Raw genomic sequence first — 22,839 nt, forward strand, 5'->3', positions numbered from 1 at the left:
TCCTGGGCCCGCTCCTCGGCCCCCGGAAAGGGTCAAGTCACACATCCTGGCGACAGCCTTGACCAGTTCACCCAGGCTCCCTGGCTGCCCAGGTACCAGGGCCCGTGGCCTTTGCATTCCCAGGAAACATGGCAAGCCTTGGCTCCTACAATGTTCGCTCCCTGGTCCAAGCTCCCTTGACTCCTTTTGTCGTATGACTCTCAGCTCAAATACAAGTTTCCACAAAGAAGTCTTGTCTGGTGGTCCAAAGCTGGTATCTCTCCTAGTATCCGGGAGCACTAACACTGTCACCCTCTGTCATTACTTTTGTTTGTTCCCTGTTCAGCTCCTCCACAAGAATGCAGGCTCCTCCAGGACCAAGATCATGTCCAGTTTGTACACCAGTGAGCTGCAGGAGTAGCACAGGGCCAGATGATGGGGCACTCAATAAACAAGAGTTGAATGAATGAAAGAAGGAATGAATGAAATCACAGGTCCTGGGAAGCCCTCTGGAAATGGTCACCATTACCATTGCTCTAGAGTTCACATCTCTAATGTTCTTCCTTACCGGTGCATGGGCTTTATCTCTCAAAGCATCCAGTTCCGACGGTGTTAGCCTCCCTGCTCAAATCTTCCCATGATGATCAGCAGTCTGTCATGGTTACCTGACATGGTTACCTGCAGGAAACCATGCTGTGGGCTTAAAAAGCATCATCTCAGTTATCCTTAACAACAACTCCACGAGGTAGGCCCTCTCTTCCAGGGCTGCATTATGACATTTGGGAGCACTTTTGCCTGTGTAGTCCCTTATTCCATAAAGAAATATTTAAGATTATATATTACATGGTGTCAGTTCTTTATATCAAATATACAGATACAACCCGGCTGGACTCACCATTATACTACTTATTGATACTCCGATTTTAAAAGAAATGGAAACATTTTCGTGGGCCCTAGACACTGTGGTCCATAAATCAGCCCCGCTCTTCTGCCCAGTTGTCAGATGAGAAAACCGATGCTCTCAGGACCGAAAGTCACACGGAAGAACGAGGGCAGAGGGGCCTCGAACCCAGGTCAAGAGTGAGCCTGGTTTTAAACTTCTATCCGGAGCCAAAACTCCTGGGACCCACTCAGGCGGTGTTACTGGATCCTTTCGGGGAGTTAGTTCCATACTCCCCGGGAGCCTGGAGCCACGAGCCTCCGGTCTCTCTCTAAGCCCCGCCCCCTCATCCAGGCCCCGCCTCCTCCGGCTCCCACCCAACTCGGGGCGCCCGGAGCCACGACTAAGGAGCCGCTCTCTGGGCCCCACCCCCTCGTCCAGGCCCCGCCTCCGCCGGCTCCCGCCCATCCCTGGGCGCCTGGAGCCACGACTAAGCAGTCGCTCTTTGGGCCCCGCCCCTTCCCCAGGCCCAGGCGCGCGGCCGCGGGAGGCGGGGCCGCGGGACCGCGCCTGCGCTTGCCTGCCTCCCCCGCCGTGCGCATGCGTTTTGCTCGCGCGCGCTCACGGGAGAGGATGGCGGGGCCCGCGCCGGGCGCCATAATGGACGAGGACTACTTCGGGAGCGCGGCCGAGTGGGGCGACGAGGCGGACGGTGGCCAGGTGAGGGGGAGCGCCGGGTGCCCCCGACGAGGACTGCTGGTCTCCGTCGCCGGCGGGCCGGCCCCGCCCCCGCCGCGCCCGGCCCCGCGGTCGCCGTGTGGTTCAAGCACAGCGTGCCCCGCCCCCTCCCCGCCCCGGAGCGCGCCCCCTGCGCCCCCGGAGCGCCCGGCGCCCGCCTTCGCACCCAGGCCAGCAGGGTCCGCCCAGAGTGCCGAAGCCTCTGCAAACGAGTTGGGGCGGGGGCCGGGCCAGGGGGCTCCCTCCCCGGGGTCTGGGCCTCACCGATGCCGACCACCGGATCGTGACCCGAGGGGCCCGCTGACCACTCCCCTGGGACCCCCTCAGTGCCAGGCGCCGGTGCTTCCCGGTCCCCAGAGGCGGGTAGGGCGCAAACTCGAAGGCTTGGGCGCGAAGCCCCAAGTTTGAACAACTCCGATCTTTGAAAAAGTCCCAAGTCAGCATCGTGAGGGGAAAAGTGGGACGCTGGTCTCTCTTCCACGTGTGTTGATGTTTGTAAAACACACTTTCCGGTGCTTTGGGCTGATTCAGTCAGTCCTTGGGCGAGGTGACACCCAAAGGACCTTCCATGGTTGACTTGAGGGTTTGGGGATGGAGGCTGAGGAGGCGTCGTCCCCACCTCCCGCCGAAACCAGGTTGGACAGTCAGAGCTGGGGCTCCGGCTCTGCCAGGGTGGCCCAAGCTTCGTGTAATCTGAAAACCCGCCCCAGGCCCGTGTTCCAAACGCAGTTTCTCAGGCCCCTCCTGGGGCGACCGTACAGCGGCCTGGAGGGGAGCCTGGGGCTTTGCGTGTTAACAGGGGCCAACGTCAGGAGTGGGAAGTCCTGAACTCCCATTTTGAAGGAAGAGGGGATGCAGTGGGGTGTGCGCCATTGGGAGGGGGCAGGGGCGCAGGGCCGGCCTCGGAGCGGAGGTCCAGAGATGCAAAGATGGGTGTTGTGTGCCTGGCTGAAAGGCGGCCTGTGTGGTGAGCTGCCCGGTGGGCACGGTGGCAGGAGGTTCTGCAAGGGAACGCGTCTGAAGGGCCTTTGATGGCTGCTGACAAGTGTGACTTGTTCAGGAGTTTGGGGCAGGGAGTGAAACCACAAGATTTGTGTGTTTGGAGGCTCTCGGGTGGATGGAGGCAGATGTAGCCGAGAGCCTGTGCCGACCAGGCGCTTCCCCGCCTTGCCTCCTTCCACTCCCGGGCTTTCGAGTCGGGGGTTCATCTGCTCATTTTGTAAATGAGGAAAGTGAGGCAAAAAGCGCGAGCGACCCGCTCCAGGTTGCGCAGCTAGTAAAGGGAAGGATGGGGATTCGACCCAGGCCCTTCCGTCTCCACGGCCACTTGATCGAACTGCTGGGCCACCAGCGTGATGGCTTCATGCGTCCTGTTCAGAATGTCCTGTTCCTTGACACATTGAACCTTCAAGTTACAGAGCGTCACAGCTGGGGCATAGCAAAGGGCCGGCTAGACCCGTGCCCTCCCTTTGTAGCCTGATCGTCCGGTTAATGCCCTCGCTTAGGCCGCTAGGAATGGCAGGAGGTTGGGGATCTTTAATCCATGATCAAAATTGAGCGCACTGGCCCTCATAGGCTCTTGGTGATGAGAGGGGTTCACTTCATGTTCATTCTCACTGCTTGGAGGAGGAAGAGGAAGTCAAGAAACGGGTGACATGAGCTGGCTTTTGAAAGATGGCGGTAGGTCAGTTTCTGTGACAGAAGTTCTGTTCACTCGGTGCCATGTTACTGGATTTGAGAGACAGGAAGATTGCAGAGGCTACAGTGGTACTAGATCCAGATGCTGCAAGCCCTGAGCTGCTGAAATGCAGAGTTCAGTCTGGCTTCTGCTTGCGGGTGGGGACTGGCAAGAGGTGAGACTGGCCAGGTGACCACGTGGAAGGCTCAAGTCGTGCTAGAGGTTGGATACCTTTTCTGCGGGAGACTGGGAACTTGAAGCAAGAGAGAGATGTTGGATTTGTGGTTTATCAAGACTGTTGTGGCATCCGTTCGGAAGACGACTGAAAGGAAGGAGTGAGACTGAGCCATTAGGGGCCTGTGGCTATTGCAAGCGATGCACAAAGTGAGGAATGGCAGAGACGGGAGGAAGGGCCAGAGTGGGTAGCTGTGTGGGGGACAGAATTGATAGGTCTTCGTGATGGGGTGTGGGGGTGGGGTGAGGGAGCAGAAACTGAGGGTGACTCCTAGCTTTCTGGGTTTGGGGTAGGTGATGGAATCCTTTACTAAAATACAGGTTGTAGGAAGATCTGTTGAGGGGTCAGTTTTGGACCTCATGAGTTTGGAGAACTAGTGGGCATCAGGATGGAAATGAGAATAGGCTGCTGACACTGGAGTCTGGAGCTCAAGAGAGACATCAGGCTAAATTCTACATTTATGAACAGGGAGGCGGCATTATGTAAGAGAAGATGTGGAAGAGTATAGGGCCCAGGGAAGAATCCCAGCAATGCAGACACCCAGGGCTGAGTCTCCGGGGGAAGGCCAGCTTTCCTTCACAGCCTTGCTCGTGGCTCCCCAGACAAGGAAGGTCTGAGAGAAGACCCCCAGTCTGCAGAGACAGAACCTGTTTCCAAATCAGTATATGCAGAATGTTAGTCTAGACCAGATGTGGGCAGATTTTTCTGTAAAGGGCTGGAGAGTAAATATTTTAGGCTCTGCAGGTCCCTGTCGCAACTGCTTACTCTCCCGTTACAGGGGAAAGCAGCCATGAACAAAACGTAAAATTCAAAAAAATTTTTAATGAGTATGGCTGGGTTCTAATAAAGCTTTATTTACAAAAACAGAAGGGTGGGATTTGGCCCTGAGCCGTAGTTTGCTGATTCCTGGTCCACGTCTTACCCCAGAAGTCAGTCACTTGGAGGCTGGTCTCCTGGTTTGTGAAGTCCTTTGGCAGAAAAAGCGGTATCTGATATGGCCCAGGTGTCCTGGTGACAAGTGCAGTGCTCAGTACAGAGTAAGTGTTCACAAAGCATCTGCTTGTTCGTTGGGATGTCAGCGTTCGTGCTGGACGGACCTGGACGTCACCACATCACCACCCAGCCTTGTTCTGAGATTCGGTGACTTGCCCAAGATTTTTTCCACCCAGAACAGGGTCTCCAGCCAGGCCTGGCGATGCAAGGCGAGTCTGTGACCTTCACTTTCTGACAGTGTATTGATGGCTTATGCCTTCAGGAATCGCTTCATCAGCCTTTGTTGGAGGGAAGCATTAAAGGGCACATATGAAATAGTCGTTGTGAACACAATAACTAGTATCTATTGAATTCTTCCTAAATGTCAGGTACTCTGATCAGTTCTTCCAGAAATTAGATTACGGAGTCCTTACAACAGACGTGTGGGAGCAGTCACTATTATTACCTTTAGTAGAGGAGGAAACGGCCACCCCGCCAGCTTAGGTGACTTGTGTGGCCACTGTGCACACGTGCGCCGGGTTGGGGCACAGCACAAGTCCGTCCATTTTTGTAGCTGCCCCTTACTTGTCCCGCCCACTTCATGAGACTGTCATGAAAGTTGATGAGAAGATGTATATGCGACACTTTCAAAAGGGACAGGGTGATGCGGATTTAAGGTGAGATTATGGGCTACTTGTGTTAATGAAAAAATCGCTTGGCGGTTTTTACCACCAGCAGGAGGATGATTATGGAGAGGGAGAAGATGACGCCGAGGTCCAGCAAGAATGCCTGCACAAATTCTCTACCCGGGATTACATAATGGAGCCCTCCATCTTTAACACTCTGAAGAGGTGTGTGCGAAAAGGCACTGGTATGCGAGGAGGCTGGGGGCAACTCGGAGATCCGGAGGACAGTGTGCGGAAGGGAGAGTAGTGTGGTCTTGGAACGGAAGGCTGCTAGTCCCCCCCACTTTAAAAATCTGAATATCCTAGCTCTCTGATCATTGATCCCTGTGCCCATCTACATTCATTTGAGTGCCATGGCTTTTCTGTTACTTTTTCTAGGTATTTTCAGGCAGGAGGGTCTCCGGAGAACGTTATCCAACTCTTATCTGAGAACTACACAGCCGTGGCCCAGACCGTGAACCTGCTGGCTGAGTGGCTCATTCAGACAGGTGCTTTGTGGGTGCTCCCCATCCTGGCTGGCCACTTCCCACCCTGCCTTTCTTACAGACCTTTGCATGGTTACAATGCTGGTAAATTGGAAAGGCCTTTTTTCCAATTCCAATTCCAATTGTCTGCTTTCCTGGTTTTTAAGACTTCTGGAGGTCGGAACTGAACTTCCTGCCCGTCTTCATCTGCTTGATTCTTATGTTGGATTCAGTAATTGAGGCTTACAGGTAGCCTGCGAATATGATTCTCATTGAGCTGTTTGCCCTACCATGTTGTAGAGTTACAGGATTATACAGTGTATGTTCCGTGTGTCTTTTTTTTTTAAACAATTGCATGGGTAACTTTTCTTTCTTTCTTTTTTTTTTTTTTCAAAGATTTTATTTATTTATTTGACAGGCAGAGATCACAAGTAGGCAGAGAGGCAGGCAGAGAGAGAGGGGGAAGCAGGCTCCCCGCTGAGCAGAGAGCCTGATGCGGGGCTCGATCCCAGGACCCTGGGATCATGACCTGAGCCCAAGGCAGAGGCTTTAACCCACTGAGCCACCCAGGCGTCCCTCCGTGTGTCATTTTTAAGAGATCTGTTATAGCCAGCGTAGGTGATGGATAACGTAGGACTGGGTATTATTATGGCTTTTAGTTAATATGATTGAGGCAGAGCCTGCAAGTCCACCGAGCTGGGTGAGGACGGCAGCAGGGGGTCGGTCTGCCCGGGAGGCAGGGGCTCACGGCTGCCGCAGCGCGGAGACACGGCGCGCCTCTGTGGCTGCCCTCTGCTCTCTGCCGCCGTGGAGGGTCTCTCTCCATCCTCCCGCCTGTCCGTGTGGGCAGTTTGTCCTGGTCCTTACCAACGCTGCCAAGATGCCGTGCTCCTTTCCGTGGAGGCAGACATCCTGCGAGTTCCGCCCTGTGCTCCTTTCTGAATCTTACCATTGAATACGTAACCAACGGTAATTTTTATGAGACGTCCCAGCTTCCAAGTGGTCAGAAGCGGTTCTGTGATCCTGGATTCACACGCACACTTCCGACCTGTACTTTTCCCGAAGCCGAGCAGCGGCCGAGGGCTTCCCTTTTCCCACCTGCTTGTTTTCATTTTCTTGCAGGTGTCGAACCCGTGCAGGTCCAGGAAACGGTGGAAAATCACTTGAAGAGTCTATTGATCAAACATTTTGACCCCCGCAAAGCAGACTCCATTTTCACTGAAGAAGGAGAGGTGAGGAGTCTGTCTCCGTTGTTCCTGGGCTCGTGCACGCGCACAGTGGGGCGCGCCGTGCCGTGAGGAGCGGGAACAGTTGGGTCCTAAAGTCTCGGTGTGAGACGAGCTGCGTCGCGTCGGAGCTGCGCTCTCGGTGCTCTGCGCAGGGTGGGGAGCTCTTGCGAGCCGAGCGGCGCCCGGGCAGTGATCTGGGGAGAGGCAGGGCCGACTCCAGAGCACAGGCTGAGGGGACTGTGCTGGTCGTCCGGGTGCCCCGGGGGAAGGCTCCGGGTCCGGGTCGGTGAGGGGGAGGTGACAGGGGAGTGTGTGGGCGGGGAGATGAGCAGGGGTGGGGGCTGTGAGGCAGATGGGGCTCCCGAGGGCCGGACGGAGGGAAGGAAGGTTGGGGGTGAAGAGCCCTAGGCGAGGGTGCTGTTTTCAGGCAGTTTCGCAGTGTCAGTGGGGCCTCTTCGAACCGCCTTCCCCTGTAACTGAGCCCCAGGTGTCCAGGGCACAGGCCTGCCCAACGAGCCCTGCCACACTCAGTGGGTGCCTGGGAGTGTCCAGTGGGAAGCCTGGCCTTGGGACACATGAGAGGTGGACCCAGAGTCAGCCTGTGGGTCTGTCAGTCACACAGGAGGGGAGCTGTGGCCACCACACCTGGTGACGGACGAAGCCGCTGAGCTCCTGGAGCCTCCTCCTCCTGCCAGGGGCACGCAGACCATGAATGTGTGTCGCTCGTGCGCCTGCTGCAGCCCCGCTCCGTGTGCCTCCCTCGGCTCCTGTGTGTCTCCCAGAAGCACCTTCCCTGTGCTCTCGGGTGCCGCGGGGGCTCGCGGAAGCTGTGAGTGGGCCTTCAGGGCCCTGGCGCTGCAGCTTAGCCTCCCAGGTGGTGTCACCGGCTCTGGGGCTGCTTCCTCTGCCGGGACTGCAGGGCCGGGGCGGGATGCTCTCGGGGGCCCTTCCAGCTGGAGTGCCCGACGACTGTTTATTTGCTGTCGTCTTCACTTAAGCCCCAGCTAGACCTTTTACATTGCCGCCTGTTTGTTTGTCGGCAGACCCCGGCTTGGCTTGAACAGATGATCGCACATACCACATGGAGAGATCTGTTTTACAAACTGGCTGAAGCCCACCCAGACTGTTTGATGCTGAACTTCACCGTGAAGGTAGGAAGAGCGCCAGAGTTGCACACGTGGGAGTGCTGATATGCGAGGTTTGGGTGGGCGGGGAGGTGGTCTGTTTCTTCGGCAGCGTCATATTTGCTTTTGTTGGTAAGGGTCTCCACCACTTCAGTAAGTCTGAACAGTTAGAAAGAAAAGCATAGAATATATATCTGTGGGGCTTTTGTTTTTTTTGTTTTGTTTTTTAAAGAATTTGTTGTTAAGTAATGTCCACACCCAGTGTGGGGCTCGAACTTACAACTCCAAGATCAGGAGTCACATGCTCTGCCGACTGAGCCAGCCGGGTGCCCCCACATCTGTGTTTTTGGATCAGCATGAACTGTGTTTCAGAATTTGGCAGGCACATACTTACAGAGTCTGGTTGTACTGAGAGGAATCTTTAAGAATGTCCAGTTTGGGGTGCCTGCTTGCCTCTTGGAGCGCATGACTCTCGATCTGGGGGTCATGAGTTCAAGCCCCACATTGGGCTCAGAGATCACTTTAAAAAAAAGAAACGAGAGAAAGAATGCCTGGTTTGTCTCCTTCATGTGACACAGGAAGAAACCAAGACAGGGTGGTTATCTGGGCCACAGGCCTGGTCAGTGGCAAGGCCGGGATTGGAGTAAAGGTCTGAGAGCTGAGAGCAGCGCTTGCCCGGCCCCTCACCGCAAACACAGCAGGCAGGCTTCCTGCGGGGTGCGCTCACTGCCCGTTGACGCTCTCTTTGGCTTCTTGTTTTTGTACTGCAGCTTATTTCTGACGCCGGGTACCAAGGGGAGATAACCAGCGTGTCCACAGCCTGCCAGCAGCTGGAGGTCTTCTCCAGAGTTCTCCGTACCTCTCTAGCCACGATTCTGGATGGAGGAGAGGAAAACCTTGAAAAAAATCTCCCCGAGTTTGCCGTAAGTCCTTTATTTTGTGTATCTCGGACTAGAAGGAGGCTGCTTTGAGCCGTGCCCATACAGACATGAATGAAATGCTTCTTCCTTGTGGACGGAGTGCAGGTCAGAAGGCCAACCCCGCATAGCTAATTTGCATACAGAGAGGTTGGGGGGTCTGGCTCTTTTGCCAATGTTTGTCAGTGCTGCAATTATGAAGCCCCAAACTCTCTTCCCTGCAATTTTCCAGAAAATGGTATGCCACGGGGAGCACACGTACCTGTTTGCCCAAGCCATGATGTCGGTGCTGGCCCAGGAGGAGCAGGGGGGCTCCGCCGTGCGCAGGATCGCCCAGGAGGTGCAACGCTTCGCCCAGGAGAAGTGAGGGCCGTTGTGGTTGCCAGCCCGGGTCCTAACTCGATGCTCCCCACGAAATTCCCCCAAAACCCCCTTGCTCTTTCTCCAAACCAGAGACTCAGGGTCCTCCTGTTTTGACAGATAAACTTCCTTTTACCTAGCACAGCTGGGAAAGTCGGGGTAATTTTCAATAGCTGTAGAGAGCTTGCTTTCTGAAGTTTGGCTTTGATGAGTATTTTGCAAAGTAATTGATGATTGTTTAATTCACTGAATTTGTGAACTCGTATTCTCATATACTAGGATTCATCAGTAGCAAATAGTGGTGGTCCTGAAATAGTTCCCAGCAGTCTCACTGTTCGCTGTAGAACTAAATGAGCCCTCATGAGCTTTATGCTCCACTAACGAGTCTTAGTAACACGTTCAAAGTGTGGGGCTCCTTTTGGAAAGTCTGTGCGCTGCGTCCAGTCTTTCTTTTCCAGTTAGCTCTAAAGGCTGTTCTTATGGGTTGGTCAGGTTCCCAGTGAATGACAGAAATACAAGAAACAGAGGGACCCAGACGGTCCCAAGTGTTCAGTATGAAAAAAGGAAGAAAAGAGGCAGAGGAAGAAGGAGAGGGCAGAGCAGGGCAGGGCATCGCCTTCTTAACAATGGGACGTATGCTTTTGTTTATCAAGAGGTCATGATGCCAGTCAGATCACACTAGCACTGGGCACAGCTGCCTCCTACCCCAGGGCCTGTCAGGCCCTTGGGGCTATGTTGTCCAAAGGAGCCCTGAATCCTGCCGACATCACAGTCCTCTTCAAGATGTTCACAAGCATGGACCCGCCTCCTGTTGAACTTGTGAGTTGCTTTCATTTTAGTCACAAGCTGGGATACCCACCATGCCAATAGGAAGGGTTATTTTGCAAAGCCTGTGTTTCTCTTAAGTCCCTGAGTACAAATCCGTGTTGAAACATTTCTGTTCCTTTCCTCATCCTTCCCCATCACATCCTCAGCCCTCGCACACCCTGGGACACCTGCTGGGTTGAGCATGGAGGCTGGGTGTGGGCGGGCGGGCCCCCACTGCCTCCATAAGTGTGTGTGGACTTATCGGACATCTGTCTCGTGCATTCCTTTCCAATGATGCCGTGTGTCCCTCAGATTCGGGTGCCAGCCTTCTTGGACCTGTTCATGCAGTCGCTGTTCAAGCCCGGGGCCAGGATCAACCAGGACCACAAGCACAAGTACATCCATATCTTGGCCTATGCAGCAAGCGTCGTTGAAACCTGGAAAAAGGTACTGTCAGTTTTGAGACTTCCTAGGCTTTTTGGGAGACAAGGAGCTTCGTTTCTGGTATTATTTGGGAATTTTGGCTATAAGAAGTGATGAGCCCACTTGTGTCAGAAATATCTCTTCTGGTATTCACGCATGAAATAGTCAAAGTGCTAAGTTTTCAAGGAAATGTGCACAGCGTCTGTAACACGTGTTCAGACCAGAACGGAAAGTGCAGCCAGAGAAACCGAGCAGGTCTCCCTCAGCCCCAGGCCCCGCCTCCCTGGCTTGCTTCTGGAAGCCGGCTGACCGTAGAGTGCGGTGGCTGAGTTGACTCGTGACTCCAGGGATGGGAAGGGGTCTGCGGAGAGAGGTGGCCAGTAGCAGATCACCCCCCAACCCCCTGCAAAGCCACGCACGCCATCGGGATTCACGGGCTCGCATATGTGTTCTCAGAACAAGCGCGTGGGCATCAACAAGGATGAGCTGAAGTCCACGTCCAAAGCCGTGGAGACCGTTCACAACTTGTGCTGTAACGAGAACAAAGGGGCCTCGGAACTGGTGGCAGAGCTGAGCACGCTTTACCAGTGCATCAGGTGAGCGAAATCCAGCCCGTTCAGACTGGATCCTTCTGGAGGGAGTGGTCTGGGTTTTCATTTTATTAAAAGCTCAAAAAAAAAATAAAGCTTCAGAGATACTTACTGATTTTATGTATTTTTTTAAAAAAGGTGTGTAGGTCTGTATAGTGGTCTGTTTTAGCAGCAGGAGTAACTGTCAGGTGCTTCCGTGCCAGAAGTCTGCTCGTAAATTAGCCCCAGTAAAAGGAAGACCCACCAGAATTACAAAAACTGCTTGGAAGGAAGGGTCTGTTACAGTACACATTAGGCCAACCAGGTATTGCTTAGCTGGAAGGGACTTGTGACCAGAGCAGTGGTGTGAGCGCACTCGGCGGTTAGAAGAGCTCCCAGATGGGGCGAGCCCTTGGGCATTGGAGTCTCTGCCCTGGTGATTTGTGATTGGGACAAGGAAGGAGTTTGCGCAACAGAACTTCAACCCAATCCAAGGTCCCTGAGTGTTTTGCATCAGTGATCTTGTCCTTCTTTACCAGTAAAGTGGGGGCACCTGGGTGGCTCAGTTGGTTAAGGGACTGCCTTTGGCTCAGGTCATGATCCTGGAGTCCTGGGATCAAGCCACATAGGGCTCCTCCTCGGCAGGGAGTCTGCTTCCCTCTGAACCCCTCACCCCTTCTCATTCTCTCTCTCTCTTTCTCAAATAAATAAAATCTTAAAAAAAAAAAAAAAAACAATAAAGTGATTTGAAGCCAGCCGGTAAGGGAGCTGGGATTCTCGTACAGTGTCGAGAGGATGCTGCCTCCGCAGACTGTCTCACGACAAGCATCTCCCTGGCCGGGCATATTGGCAGTGACTTGCTGGGATACATGGCCTGGCGGTGGTTTTTTAAACTTGCCCAACCATTTAGTGTTGGTGTTTTTGATTTTGGGGATTTGTTTTGTTTTGTTTTAAACTCCATGTAGAGGAAGTATTGTGCCTTACTTGTGCCTTACTTGTGCCTCTAGGTTTCCAGTGGTAGCCATGGGTGTGCTGAAGTGGGTGGACTGGACCGTGTCTGAGCCCAGGTACTTCCAGCTGCAGACCGACCACACCCCGGTGCACCTGGCCTTGCTGGACGAGGTAGGAGGGCCGCGGGGCTTGGGGCGGCAGTCTGTCTGTCTCTTGTCCTGCCAGGACGTCTGCTGAGTGCAGGAGCTGCTCAGTAAAGGGCCGGCCGCGTTCTACCCTCCACGAGGATTTTCCTTTTAAGGAACTAGTCTTATTAGCTCCATAGATTTCCAGTTGTCAGCAAGGGCTTTGAAAGGGTGCGGAATGGCGCAGCAGCCGATGGGGCCTCGGGCTGGGCGCCGAAGCCGCCGTCCTGGGCACCCACCGGGAGCCGGCTGGGACCGGGCTGCGGGTGCTCCGCACTGAGGGGAGCGCGGAGCTCCGGGCGCAGGGCTCAGCGCGGCTCCCTCCGGCGTGTTTCTAGATCAGCACGTGCCACCAGCTCCTGCACCCGCAGGTCCTGCAACTGCTCGTTAAGCTTTTTGAGACGGAGCACTCCCAGCTGGACGTGATGGAGCAGGTGAGCGGGCTGCCCCGGGCGTCGCGGAGGCTGGGGACAGGGCCCCCTCTAACGGACCGTCTGCCCCGCTCTCCTAGCTGGAGTTGAAGAAGACCCTGTTGGACAGGATGGTTCACCTGCTGAGTCGAGGTTATGTACTTCCTGTTGTCAGTTACATCCGGAAGTGCCTGGAGAAGCTGGACACTGACATCTCGCTCATTCGCTACTTTGTAACTGAGGTCAGCAGTGGGCCCTTTGTTTCCTGTTTCAGACCTTTAACACTCACAGTGCCTTTGGGCTTAAATTTAGTTCATTTTGTCCCTGACTCTGAGAACTGGGCTTTCTGGTCATCGTGGTGATGGCAGTGATTAGACACCAGCCCCTTCCCCTGCAGGAGCCATTTCCTATGTTTTACCTCCATAATCACCTGGCCGTCTCAGTGCTGGAGACCCCCTTGTCACCGGGAAGCAGAAGGGGTGTGGAGGGGAGGTGGTTCTTCCAAACGGATCGCCATTTCATCAGGTGTTGGTGGGACGATGCTCAGAGGCTGTGCGGGGAGTGAGCCAGTGTTCTCTCCTCCTAGGTACTGGATGTCATCGCTCCTCCGTACACCTCTGACTTTGTGCAGCTTTTCCTCCCCATCTTGGAAAACGACAGCATCGCTGGGACCATTAAAACGGAAGGGGAACATGATCCGGTGACAGAATTTATAGGTAGGGCTGCCGCACGTGTCTCTTTGCTACCGTTTCCCGGTCGTCCTTCACCCCGTTTCTAACCCTGTGCCTGTCTTCCTTTGGTCCGAAAGCCCACTGCAAGTCCAACTTCATCCTCGTGAACTAATTCAGAGTGTCCTCCTGAGCTGACCCAGAATGTTCCGGGAGCCCAGCAGCGGGAAAGCCCTTCCAGAAGCTCTTGCTGAAGAAGAGGCCAGTCCACATCGTGGGACTGGGCTGTGGAGGGAGGAGCTGGGTGACTACGGCGGCCAGTGCAGATGGCTCCCCCGAGTCGGAGCTGCCCCCGCGCCCCGCTGACCGCGTTCCTTGCCCCCAGCACAGGAGCTGGGTCCCTCCCGCGGCGGCGGGAAGCTCAGAGCCTGAGACATGGAGAGGAACCGCGTTCCCTGGTGGCTCTTCTCACAAGAACTCAGTTAATTGATCTTTTATTGTCATTGTCTTAATTTTCCAAGAGTAAATTAAAAAGCCTTTCTCTGGATTGGCAGGTGGAGGTCCTGGTGTCGTGACTCTTGTGTGTAAATAAGGCACACTCAGGCTCCCCTCTGTGGGGTCACGTGCTTTATTCATCACTTGGGCAATCTCCCGTGGCTGTCTTCGCCCTCCGCCCCCAGCACTGATTCCAAGGCAACGTAAGAGCTGGTGAGAAGCCTGCGCTTCCGCACCACATCATGGACCACAGCTGCCAGACAGGAAACACCAAATCAGGGACAGAGGAGCTTGGTAGTCACATCGTTACGGCCTTGCGGATCACACCGTGGCCAGGCAGACACTCTGGGGCAGGGCAGTGGCCGGCACGGGGCTCTCAGCCTCCCACCGCGGACTCTTCCCCAGGAGTGCGCTCCCGGCCAGCGCCGCGGCAGGCTGCGCGCCGACAGGCGCCCCTTCTCCCTTCTCGGCACACAGGGCCGCGACCAGCCGTCAGACACGTTTGATGCCAGTCCCTAGTCCCTTCAGACCGTGGTGGAACCCACGCAGTGCCCAGAGTGATAGGACCCCCTGATTATGGTTCACGATAACACTGCTCTTCTGGGGAGACCTGTCGCTTAAACGATGGGGTCCCCAAACGTACAGGAGTCCTCGACAGCGAGGTTGTAACTGGCACCCTGCCCGTCTTTATAGGTGCTGGTCACAATCCTCATCCAGCCGTGTTCCCCCTGCGGGAAGAGGAGCACGCGTTAGCTGTCCGCCCCCAGCCCCCGTGGCTCCTGCCGCCCACACGCATGCAGACCCTCCGCCCTCACAGCCTCAGGCTTGGCGCCTGCTCAGCTGCTCCTGTCCCTGCGCGGAACCCCGACTCAGAAATACTTTTACTTGGTAAAGTAAAAGGGTGCCTGGCCCTCTAAGCCAGAAGCAAATGAGTGCAGCCAGAATGCGGACTCTTGGGGCCAGCTGTCCCCGGTGTCCAGTCCTCTCATCAGGAATACGGCCGTTTCGTCACTTTGACATTAATCACTCTCCCCCACTTCAGAGTAATGAATTTCTGTGTCTCAAGCCATTAATAGTTAACACTGAGTCCTAGAAAATAATATTCTGGCAATTAATTGATCTCCCCCAGACTTGCGACCCAACGCAAAAGTATTTCTGAAAAAACTCGACACTGTTAGTTAGGAGAGCTGAGACGGACAGCAGAAAGGACGAGACAGTTGCAAAGCAATATTGGAGCAGAACTGAAAGTTCCAGAACAGCCACTCCGCAGCCAGGGCGGGGGCCCCCAGGAGACACTCGGCAGTGTCTGCAGACACTGTTGGTAGCCACAGGGTGGGGGGCAGCGGGGGGCACAGGGAGGAGCCACTGGCACCCGACGGCTGCACACACCGAGACCTCCAGGATGGTGACAGCCGTCCTCCCTGCCCCCCCGAGGCCACCAGCACTGCCCCTGGGCTGGCGTGAGCGGCCCCTCTGCTTGGGGCCATGATTCTCGACTGGAAAGCCAGTAGAAGCTGGGGATTGGTGGGAGGCAGGTATCAGCGAAATCTTACCCACGGTTCCCCCCACGAATTCCGGACAACCCAGTACTCTGTGCCGTCGCTGACGCCCCAGCCGACCACAGAAATGACGTGGTTTATGTAGGCCTGATCCTGGTACTCCGCGTAGATGCCTCCCGTGTAGTTCACCATCTTCTCCGTGGCCATGATACCGCAGCTGAGCGCGAGGCGTTGAAGGGTTAGCACCTTGGTGGGGAGAACTTAGCCCCTGACTGACAGTGCTGGGGGGCCGCCTGGGACCGTGCGTGGGGACCATCCTGCCTGAACTCACGCTGTCCTTCCCTCGTGCGTGTGCGTGCGTGAGTGCGCCACCCTTGCTACCGTCCCGTGAGTGTCAGCTTTCCTGCAGACGGTGAAGCCGCGCCAGGAAAGGGGCCTCAGGGACCCGACCGCAGCCCCCCCGCTCCCCCCGCCCTTTACCTGATGGGGCCGTTGGCATAGATTTCCGCCATCATCTTCTCCCTGCCGGAGAGGGAGCCGTAGTCACCCACTTTCCAGAGCGTGTAGTTCTGAATGTAGTGGCACTCCTTGAATTCCGTGCATGTTCCACACTGGTTGAACTTGTTGCATTCTGGGGGGACAGCAGGCAAAGTCCGCATGAGGCCACTGTCACAAAGACCCACGTCCCAACCCTCTCTCCACTTGGTCCATTTCTTTTTTTAAGGTTTTACTTATTTGTCAGAGCAGAAGCAGGCAGAGGCAGAGAGAGAAGCAGGCTCCCCTCTGAGCGAGGAGTCCGACGTGGGACCTTTATCCCAGGAGCCCGGGATCACGACCCGAGCCGAAGGCAACTGCTTAACCAACTGAGCCACCCAGGCCGCCCCGTCGATGTCACCAATAACAGCAATCATCTCGCCATTGGGGGCTGCCAAAGGGCGCTCCGTCCGGCTGTGAGACGGTCGTGAAGAGCCCTTGCCCCGCAGGAAAGACAGACACACAGCATCGGGCACCTAGTAGGCACTCAAAAGTTAGCCTCCTTTCTTTTCCTTTAAAGGCCAAGAACGGGTCTTTTCACAAAACTCCATAGCTGAAAAGAGTGTAATTACTAGCTTTCAAGAAGATAATGGTATTGCTGCCTAGTGAACAGGCCAATACATCTGGAGAAAAAAATAAGCATTTTTCTTTTTCTTTTTTTAATGTGGGGAGGTATTAAGAATTAGGCTAAAAAGGGCGGGAGCGCCCGGGTGGCTCAGTCAGTTAAGCGGCTGCCTTTGGCTCAGGTCATGATCTGGGTTCTCGGATCGAGCCCCGCCTCAGGCTCTCTGCTCAGCAGGAAGCCTGCTTCTCCCTCTCCCTCAGTCTACCGCTCTGCCTACTTGTGCTCTCCCTCTGTCAAATAAATAAATAAAATCTTTAAGAAAAAAAAGGGGGGGGAGGCTCTTAGTTCTGTAAGACCACACCATCCCCTGCATCCTTCCCAGGCCCCTGACACCCCCCGTGCTGCCTTTTTACCACTCTTGGGGTACCGACTTGTTACAATTTCCCATCTGTCCAGAGTTCACCCCCAGGGCATCAGACTCCTTGAGGACGAAGCTGCTGGTTTTATTTGTCCCTGGGACACCAAATGCCCTGTGCCCAATACAACGGGAAAGGGATGGCTTTGTGGCCACATGTACTGATACGGAGGCAAGACCGTGTATTGCCAACAGCCATTTGCTCAGCCGCACCTGGTCTTGTCGCATGGGTTCCAGGGGTTCTAGGCCAGACGAGACTGGTGCAGGTCAAGGCATGGCCCCGGGGGCCACCTGATTCCCAATTCTGCAGAGAATCCTCCCCTTCATCTGGCCTCTCCTGGCTTCTCTGACCCCCATTGTGTTTACTTCAACAAGACTCACCCAACCAGTCTGGGGGAATTCCTTCTGGCTGGCCAGTATGGGTCTAGAGGCAAGGCGGGGGCACCCTGGGGGTGTGTGATGGTGCCCAGAGTCTGCTCGGGCACTGAGAGGCCACAGGGGGCTGTTGGAGCTCAGCCTTTTGTAGAAGGAGAGAGTGGGGGTGAAGAGCCCCCCGAGCTCCCGGTTCCTCCAACACTGCTCTCGACGGCCCACGGGGCTCACCCCAGCTCTCCGCTCTGGCCAGGAGGGCATTCAGACAGGGACAGGTGACTTCAAACTGCCAATTATGGGTTTGGGGTTTGGACTTTCTTTCCTTTGGTTTCCAAGGGGAGCAGCCTACTCCCAAGTGCCAACTCCCAAGACTCCAGGCCAGGGCTCTGCTGGCCCACACAGAACCCTCCACTCCAAGTGCACCCACACGCGCACGGTCTGGGCCAGGGCGGCAGGTCGATCCCGGGTTCCAGCCGCGCCCGCGGGCTTCCATCTACCTAGGTGCTGGCCTGCCGTCCTCACCCACTCCTAGAAAATGCACTCTTGCCTTGACAAGGGCCCATTTTGGGAAACCACCGAAACGCCAGCATGGCCGGTGCTGGTCCTGGGGGCAAGGCTGGAGACACCTGCTCCAAGTCTTCGGCTGGATTCCCAACAAGGACTGCAGGCTCCGCACCTGCCTGCTCTCCCTGCCCCACTGGGCGGGCGGCTCCCACTTCTATCTGGCCCTCTCCCCACCCCCAGCCCCACTCTCCCGGGAGGAGGACGGGCAGGGCCTACCCTGGTCCTTAGCCTGGTAGTTGTTGCAGGTCTCGTCCGGGATGCCGTGCTCGTGGGCGTACTTCCACACCGGCAGGTCGTTGCCCCCCTCACAGGAGCCCGCGTTGGCGCAGTCGAGGACGTGCTGCACGGACAGCAGGGTGGAGGGCCACGCCCCCTTTCTCTTGATGTTGATCCGGTCTGCAAGGGCAGCAACCGCGCCTGGTCAGCCGCCCGCCCGCCCGGCTGGGGCTCCAACCCAGGCTCAGGAGTCCCAGCGCTCCAGGCACAGGTATGTCTGCCTACCCTGCCGGCCTGGCTGCCACGAGGGCAGGGCTGGGTCTGTCTGTCCAGCTGCACGTGCCCAGGAAGCACCTGCAGAAGGGCCGGCAGGATGAGAGCTGCGGGTCCAAAGACCAAGCCAGGAGCAGGACGGTCCTGGCTCCTGGGACGCTCCCCACACCAGCAGCAGCTCCCCAGCACCCCCCAACTCACTCACATCCAGACGGGGATGCTCCAGACGCCAGTGCTCCTGTGGCTCCACTCCTGCTTCTCTGACCAGCACCCCCCCTGCCCCCGCACACCTGGCCCGGCCTTCGGGAACACCCCAGCAATCCCAGCAAGGCCCCTGCCACCCACCGCACCTTCCTCCCGGTCTCCTGGCCGCTCCTTGGCCTAGAAAGTCCCTTCCTGCAGACACTGCTTTGCTGGCTGCAGGTCGCCAGCCTCTGCACCCCCCGCCCCACTCGGGCCCTCCCCAGCTGTGCTGACACCGTGTCACCTGCTAACCCCCGCCCCCGAGTTCCCCGTGTTCGTCTGCTGTGGCGCTCGGTCTCAGCCGCAGCTCCTGTGCCTACAGCAGGTGCTCAGTATGTCTAAGTGGCCCCACTGAGGGCACAAATGGCCCTGGCTGCTCACTCCCTCCCCCGGAGGTCGCTTCCGTGGCAGCTTCCCCAAGGGAGGGTCTCCACGCTCACCCCCTACTCCGCGCAAGGCCTGGCACCAGCCCCCTCACCCACAGCCGTCTCCAAACATTTCACCTCCCCTGGTCCGGGTCTCCTTACACGCTGTGGCCACGCAGGGGGGTCCCCCCATCCTGGGAGATGCTTGCTGACATGCTGACCGCAGGCCCCTGCTGCCTGGCTCTCTCAGGGGCCCACAGTGACCCCTCTCACTTCGCCCAGCCCCTCACCCCCAAACTTCACTGGAAAACTCAAAGACAGGCCCCTCCTCTCTCTGCCGGCCAATGGGCTTTCTGGGTCCCCACCCCACCTTCTGGGACGACAAGTGGCCTGATCCTGCCCCCAAACCTAGGCCCATGTGGACCCAGGTCTCTCTCTCCCACATGAGCACCTGCACACATGCGGACCTGCCAGCCTCGAAACAGCAGCAAAGAGCCTCTGCACCTCCCACATGCACCCCCGTCCCAACATGGGAGTTGTCCGCTGCGTAGTGAGGCTCCCAACAGCCCTCCGGCTCTCGGTTCCCAGCCCCGTTCTCCCTGAGGCCCAGGCCCACCTCGCTGGCCTCCCTTCTCCTCCCATGAAGCTGCCAGTGCTGACCCCTGCTTCCCCAACCAGGGCTCCTCCGCCCACCCCTCCCCCCCAGCCGCCGTGGGCAGTGGGGTCACTCCATCCCCCGGAAGCACGTCCTGCCCTGGGCTCCCGGGGCGCATCTGCCGTCGGATGCCCCATGCCTCCGGGGAGCCCACTCCCCACCCTGTGCTGGCCTCCCTGTCCACGCCTGAATCACAAAGTACCAATCCCGGCCCGACCCAGCCACCAGGGGTCTAATACGCTCCTTACGTGGCCTGAACACAAGGGAAGCCCCTCCACACCCCCCCCCCGTTCCCGTTCCGCTTCGTTCTGCCACGCACGAGGCCGTTCCCCACGCCGGCACCCAGCGCCCAGTGAGACCGTCAGAGCCTCGAGGCTCAGGGTCCCAACACTGGATAGGGGCCAGCTTACGGGGGCTCTCGTAGGGCAGGTGAGCGTCCTGGGTTTTACCTGCCCAAAATCTCAGAGGGTTCCAAGCAGAACAGCAGCGCACTCTGACCTGGGGTTCAGCAGGCTGCGTCCAGCGGAGGGGACATGCGGGGCGAGGGAGCGAGCGGGGCAGGCAGGCGGGGCCAGGTGCGGGAGCCAGGGCTCCAGAGCAGGGGTGCAGCGACGGGGCTGCAGAACACACTTGGAAGGTACAGCTGACCCGGTCTGGCCCAGGATTGTCTCGGGGCCAAGGCGAGGCTTCTGTGTGGGTCCTGGGAAGGCTGGGGTGCTGACTTGCTGAACCCAGCAAGCGCGAGAAGCCTGGGGTTTGAGGAATCAGGTGTCCGAGCAGAGGGAGAGAGGGCAGCTGGTGTAAAGGCGAGGTGCCCCTGGAGGCCAAGTGCAGGGGGCCCCAATGCGCGGAAGTACCACTAGGAGGGTGAGGAATGGGCAGAGCGATGGGGAGACAGTGCGGAGGCGGGAGGAAACCGTGGTGTGGGGAGAAAGGGCCGAGAAAGTGCGTCACAGCCGGACGATGGCGCACAGGTGCTGAGGCCGAGGCCTGTGGGGGACCCCGTCCGCGGGGCGGCCCCGCAGGCGATCTTGGTGGGATGGTGCCTGCAGAGTGGGGGGGGGAGCCAGGCTGGAGCGGCTCAAGGAGGGAAGAAGGGGCCGCAGACGCCCTCCCAGGAGCCCAGACCGGGGGGAGGGCAGCAGCTGGAGGGGCACAGGCTCGAAGCCCCCTGCACACTTGTTCACGGCGACGCCCGGGGCCCAGCACGGGGCATGGGGCCAGGGGCTTGGGTGCCGGACACCCGGGGAGAGGACGGAAGGCGGGCCGGCAGCTGCGTCAGGTGGCAGCTGGGCCACTGCCTGTGGAAGTCCCCTCTCGGGGGCGTCTTTCCTCTCAGGGAAAGAGGAAGCAGGGCGCACTCCCAGGGGAGAAAGTTAGAGGTTCGAGGAGAAAGAGGAGAGAAGCAGTTGTCTGCCCAAGAGAGTCCATTCCAGAAATGCGGAGGCTGACCATCCAGAAAGGGAACCAGGTCCGGGCCCGCCCTCGTGACCTTCTCGGCCTTTGCCTCCATCCCCCACCCGTAGGGTTGCCACAAAGGCCCTCTTTCAGTTCCTCACTGTGAGTGCCACGCCTGGCCCAGCCTGTGCCCTGACCCTCTGCCTCAAGGCTTGCCCACACCCCGTCAGCCCGCAGGGCCCGAGGTCTCCCCGCGGCTCCGATGGTTCAGCCTCTGACTCCATACCCTAAAGTCCAAAAGAGGTCCTGACCCAAAGTCCAGCCTCCTGGGTTATACCTCCCCTCGAGGCCAAGTCTCCTGACCCCCTGGCCAGGGACCTCAGCTCCCTCGTCTGCAAAATGGGAACAGTCACAGGGCAGCTCAGAGGCTTCTGCGGAGACACCCTGTTCTTAACCCACTTCACGTGACGACACCAGGCCTGCCCAGTGAGCTACCCACCAGGGAGGAGGCAGTGGGCCCCTGCCCTCCTGAGGCCAGATTCCCAGACTGTCCCTTCTGCTCTGCACAGCCGGTGCCGCTGCAGGCTCCGGGACCCCTGGGCGGCCACTGGAGATGGCAGAGCCCCTCCCACATGCTACTAGGCCAGCTTGGGGCTGATCGAAGGCCCGAGGCGGGGTGACGTCTACTCCTCCCTCCTGTCCCAAGGCCTCCCCTCACTGTGGCCAGCCGGCTCAGGGCCAGATGAGAAAACCAGCCAGCCTTGCTCAGGATCCCACGCCCAGGCCGGGCCTGCAGCTCCCATATTAAGTGCTGCTGGAAAGCAGTTTCACTTCCTTGAGCGCATCCCTGGCAGGGTGGTGAGTGAGTCTGGATTTCTGTTTTGATCCCAAATGTGGGGGGTGGGTGGGGTCACAAGCTCTGGGGACAGAAAAGGCACCCACGAGCCACATTATCACCAGGCTTCAGGTCCCAAGCAGGCCCACCCTGTGTGATGGAAACACGATCCTGCTTGTATCAGTCACTCTGGCCTTCCCTGCCTGGGGAGGAGCGGCAGGGGGTACAGGTCAGCTCCCCAGCTCCGCGAGGCCTGAGCGGCTCAGACACCTCCCACCGCATGCCCAGTCCCCGCACAGAAACTCCCCGCACAGAATCACAGCCGCGGTGGCCTCCTGTGCTGCCCAGGAGGCCGTCGGGACCGGCCTGGGCAGCCCACAGTCAGGAGGGGCTGCGGACCCCAGCCTACCCGCCATGGCGCTGGTGCTGCCGTGGGCCCAGCAGGAGCCACAGTACTGGGGGATATGCTGGTTCCTGGTGGCACTGGCGTAGTTGACTCCGTTCACGTTGCGCCAGTCCCAGCTCTTGGGCAGGTCAGATGGGGACAGGTACTCGTGCGGCCGGGGGTAGGTCCTGGGAAGAGATCAGCACCAACACCATCAGTGCCCGCTCCCTTCCCCCAAGATGAGGGCGGGGGATGAGCGCGGGAATCACCAGGAGAGCCCAGCTCCACGGGAGACCCCCCCAGGACGTGAAGGAGGCAGGGCACCCCCAAATGCAGGAACCACACTGCTGCCCCAGCAACGCCCCAAAGGCCCCAGGCCAGGCTGGTCCAACCCCGCGAACGTAAAGAGAGAGAGTGCCCCCCAACACCGCGGCCCGATTTGACCCTCAAAGGTCAAGGGAGGCAGAGCGCCAGGCTCCTGGAGCCCCGGGGAGGAGGCGCGGCCCCCAGGAGCCCCCCGTGGGGCCGGCCCGCCCGCAGCCCACCTGCGCCCCAGCCCCGACAGCTGGTCCCCCCGCAGGGGCAGGCGGCAGCCCCGGCCCGGGCGGAAGTAGGGCCCGGCCCGCGCGGCGGCCAGCGGCACGAGCAGCACCAGCAGCAGCGGCCCGGACGGCGCCATGGCTCCCCGCCCGCCGGCCTCGCGCTGCGCCCGCCCCGCCCCGCCCGGGCCTTAAGGTGGCCGCGCCCGGT

General features: G+C 58.0%; 2 protein-coding genes and 1 long non-coding RNA gene across 4 annotated transcripts; 1 reads left to right on the forward strand and 2 right to left on the reverse strand.

Moving 5' to 3' along the window:
- Positions 1-1,438: 1,438 nt before the first annotated feature.
- On the forward strand, positions 1,439-13,834 carry NELFCD (negative elongation factor complex member C/D). 2 transcript variants are annotated; one of them, XM_082742970.1, is made up of 15 exons: positions 1,439-1,579; positions 5,218-5,333; positions 5,547-5,656; positions 6,755-6,864; positions 7,905-8,012; positions 8,756-8,908; positions 9,135-9,265; positions 9,916-10,081; positions 10,382-10,516; positions 10,949-11,088; positions 12,069-12,183; positions 12,536-12,631; positions 12,709-12,849; positions 13,194-13,323; positions 13,416-13,834. In XM_082742970.1, exons 1-15 carry the CDS (start codon positions 1,460-1,462, stop codon positions 13,448-13,450), a joined length of 1,806 nt encoding a protein of 601 aa, XP_082599096.1. In that variant the 5' UTR covers positions 1,439-1,459; the 3' UTR covers positions 13,451-13,834. The 2 variants fall into 2 exon arrangements, with proteins under 2 accessions (XP_082599096.1, XP_082599097.1); XM_082742971.1 differs by having other exon boundaries at positions 1,458-1,579; positions 5,221-5,333.
- Positions 4,314-8,756, reverse strand: LOC309870598. Its single transcript, XR_014314727.1, has 2 exons — positions 8,380-8,756; positions 4,314-8,144 (listed from the first exon to the last, which is right to left on the reverse strand). It is a non-coding gene; the product is annotated as an uncharacterized lncRNA (long non-coding RNA).
- Positions 13,835-13,885: 51 nt separating the features above from the next.
- CTSZ (cathepsin Z) lies at positions 13,886-22,839 on the reverse strand. Its single transcript, XM_082742983.1, has 6 exons — positions 22,635-22,839; positions 22,114-22,277; positions 17,936-18,115; positions 15,750-15,900; positions 15,324-15,486; positions 13,886-14,498 (listed from the first exon to the last, which is right to left on the reverse strand). The coding sequence occupies exons 1-6, from the start codon at positions 22,766-22,768 to the stop codon at positions 14,388-14,390; spliced, it is 903 nt and encodes a 300-aa protein (XP_082599109.1). The 5' UTR covers positions 22,769-22,839; the 3' UTR covers positions 13,886-14,387.

The sequence above is a fragment of the Mustela nivalis genome, assembly GCF_964662115.1.
Source record: "Mustela nivalis genome assembly, chromosome: 8".
In the NCBI taxonomy this organism is placed as follows: domain Eukaryota; kingdom Metazoa; phylum Chordata; class Mammalia; order Carnivora; family Mustelidae; genus Mustela; species Mustela nivalis.

Excerpts from the sequence above, each read along its gene's own strand:
- NELFCD (XM_082742970.1), top strand. The coding sequence starts at position 1,460 with ATGCGTTTTGCTCGCGCGCGCTCACGGGAGAGGATGGCGGGGCCCGCG. Across the intron at positions 1,580-5,217 it reads ACGAGGCGGACGGTGGCCAG|CAGGAGGATGATTATGGAGA; the intron begins GTGAGGGGGAGC and ends TTTTACCACCAG. Across the intron at positions 12,632-12,708 it reads AGCTGGACGTGATGGAGCAG|CTGGAGTTGAAGAAGACCCT; the intron begins GTGAGCGGGCTG and ends CCGCTCTCCTAG.
- CTSZ (XM_082742983.1), bottom strand. The coding sequence starts at position 22,768 with ATGGCGCCGTCCGGGCCGCTGCTGCTGGTGCTGCTCGTGCCGCTGGCC. Across the intron at positions 18,116-22,113 it reads CAGCACCAGCGCCATGGCGG|ACCGGATCAACATCAAGAGA; the intron begins GTAGGCTGGGGT and ends CTGCCCTTGCAG. Across the intron at positions 15,487-15,749 it reads TATGCCAACGGCCCCATCAG|CTGCGGTATCATGGCCACGG; the intron begins GTAAAGGGCGGG and ends CCTCGCGCTCAG.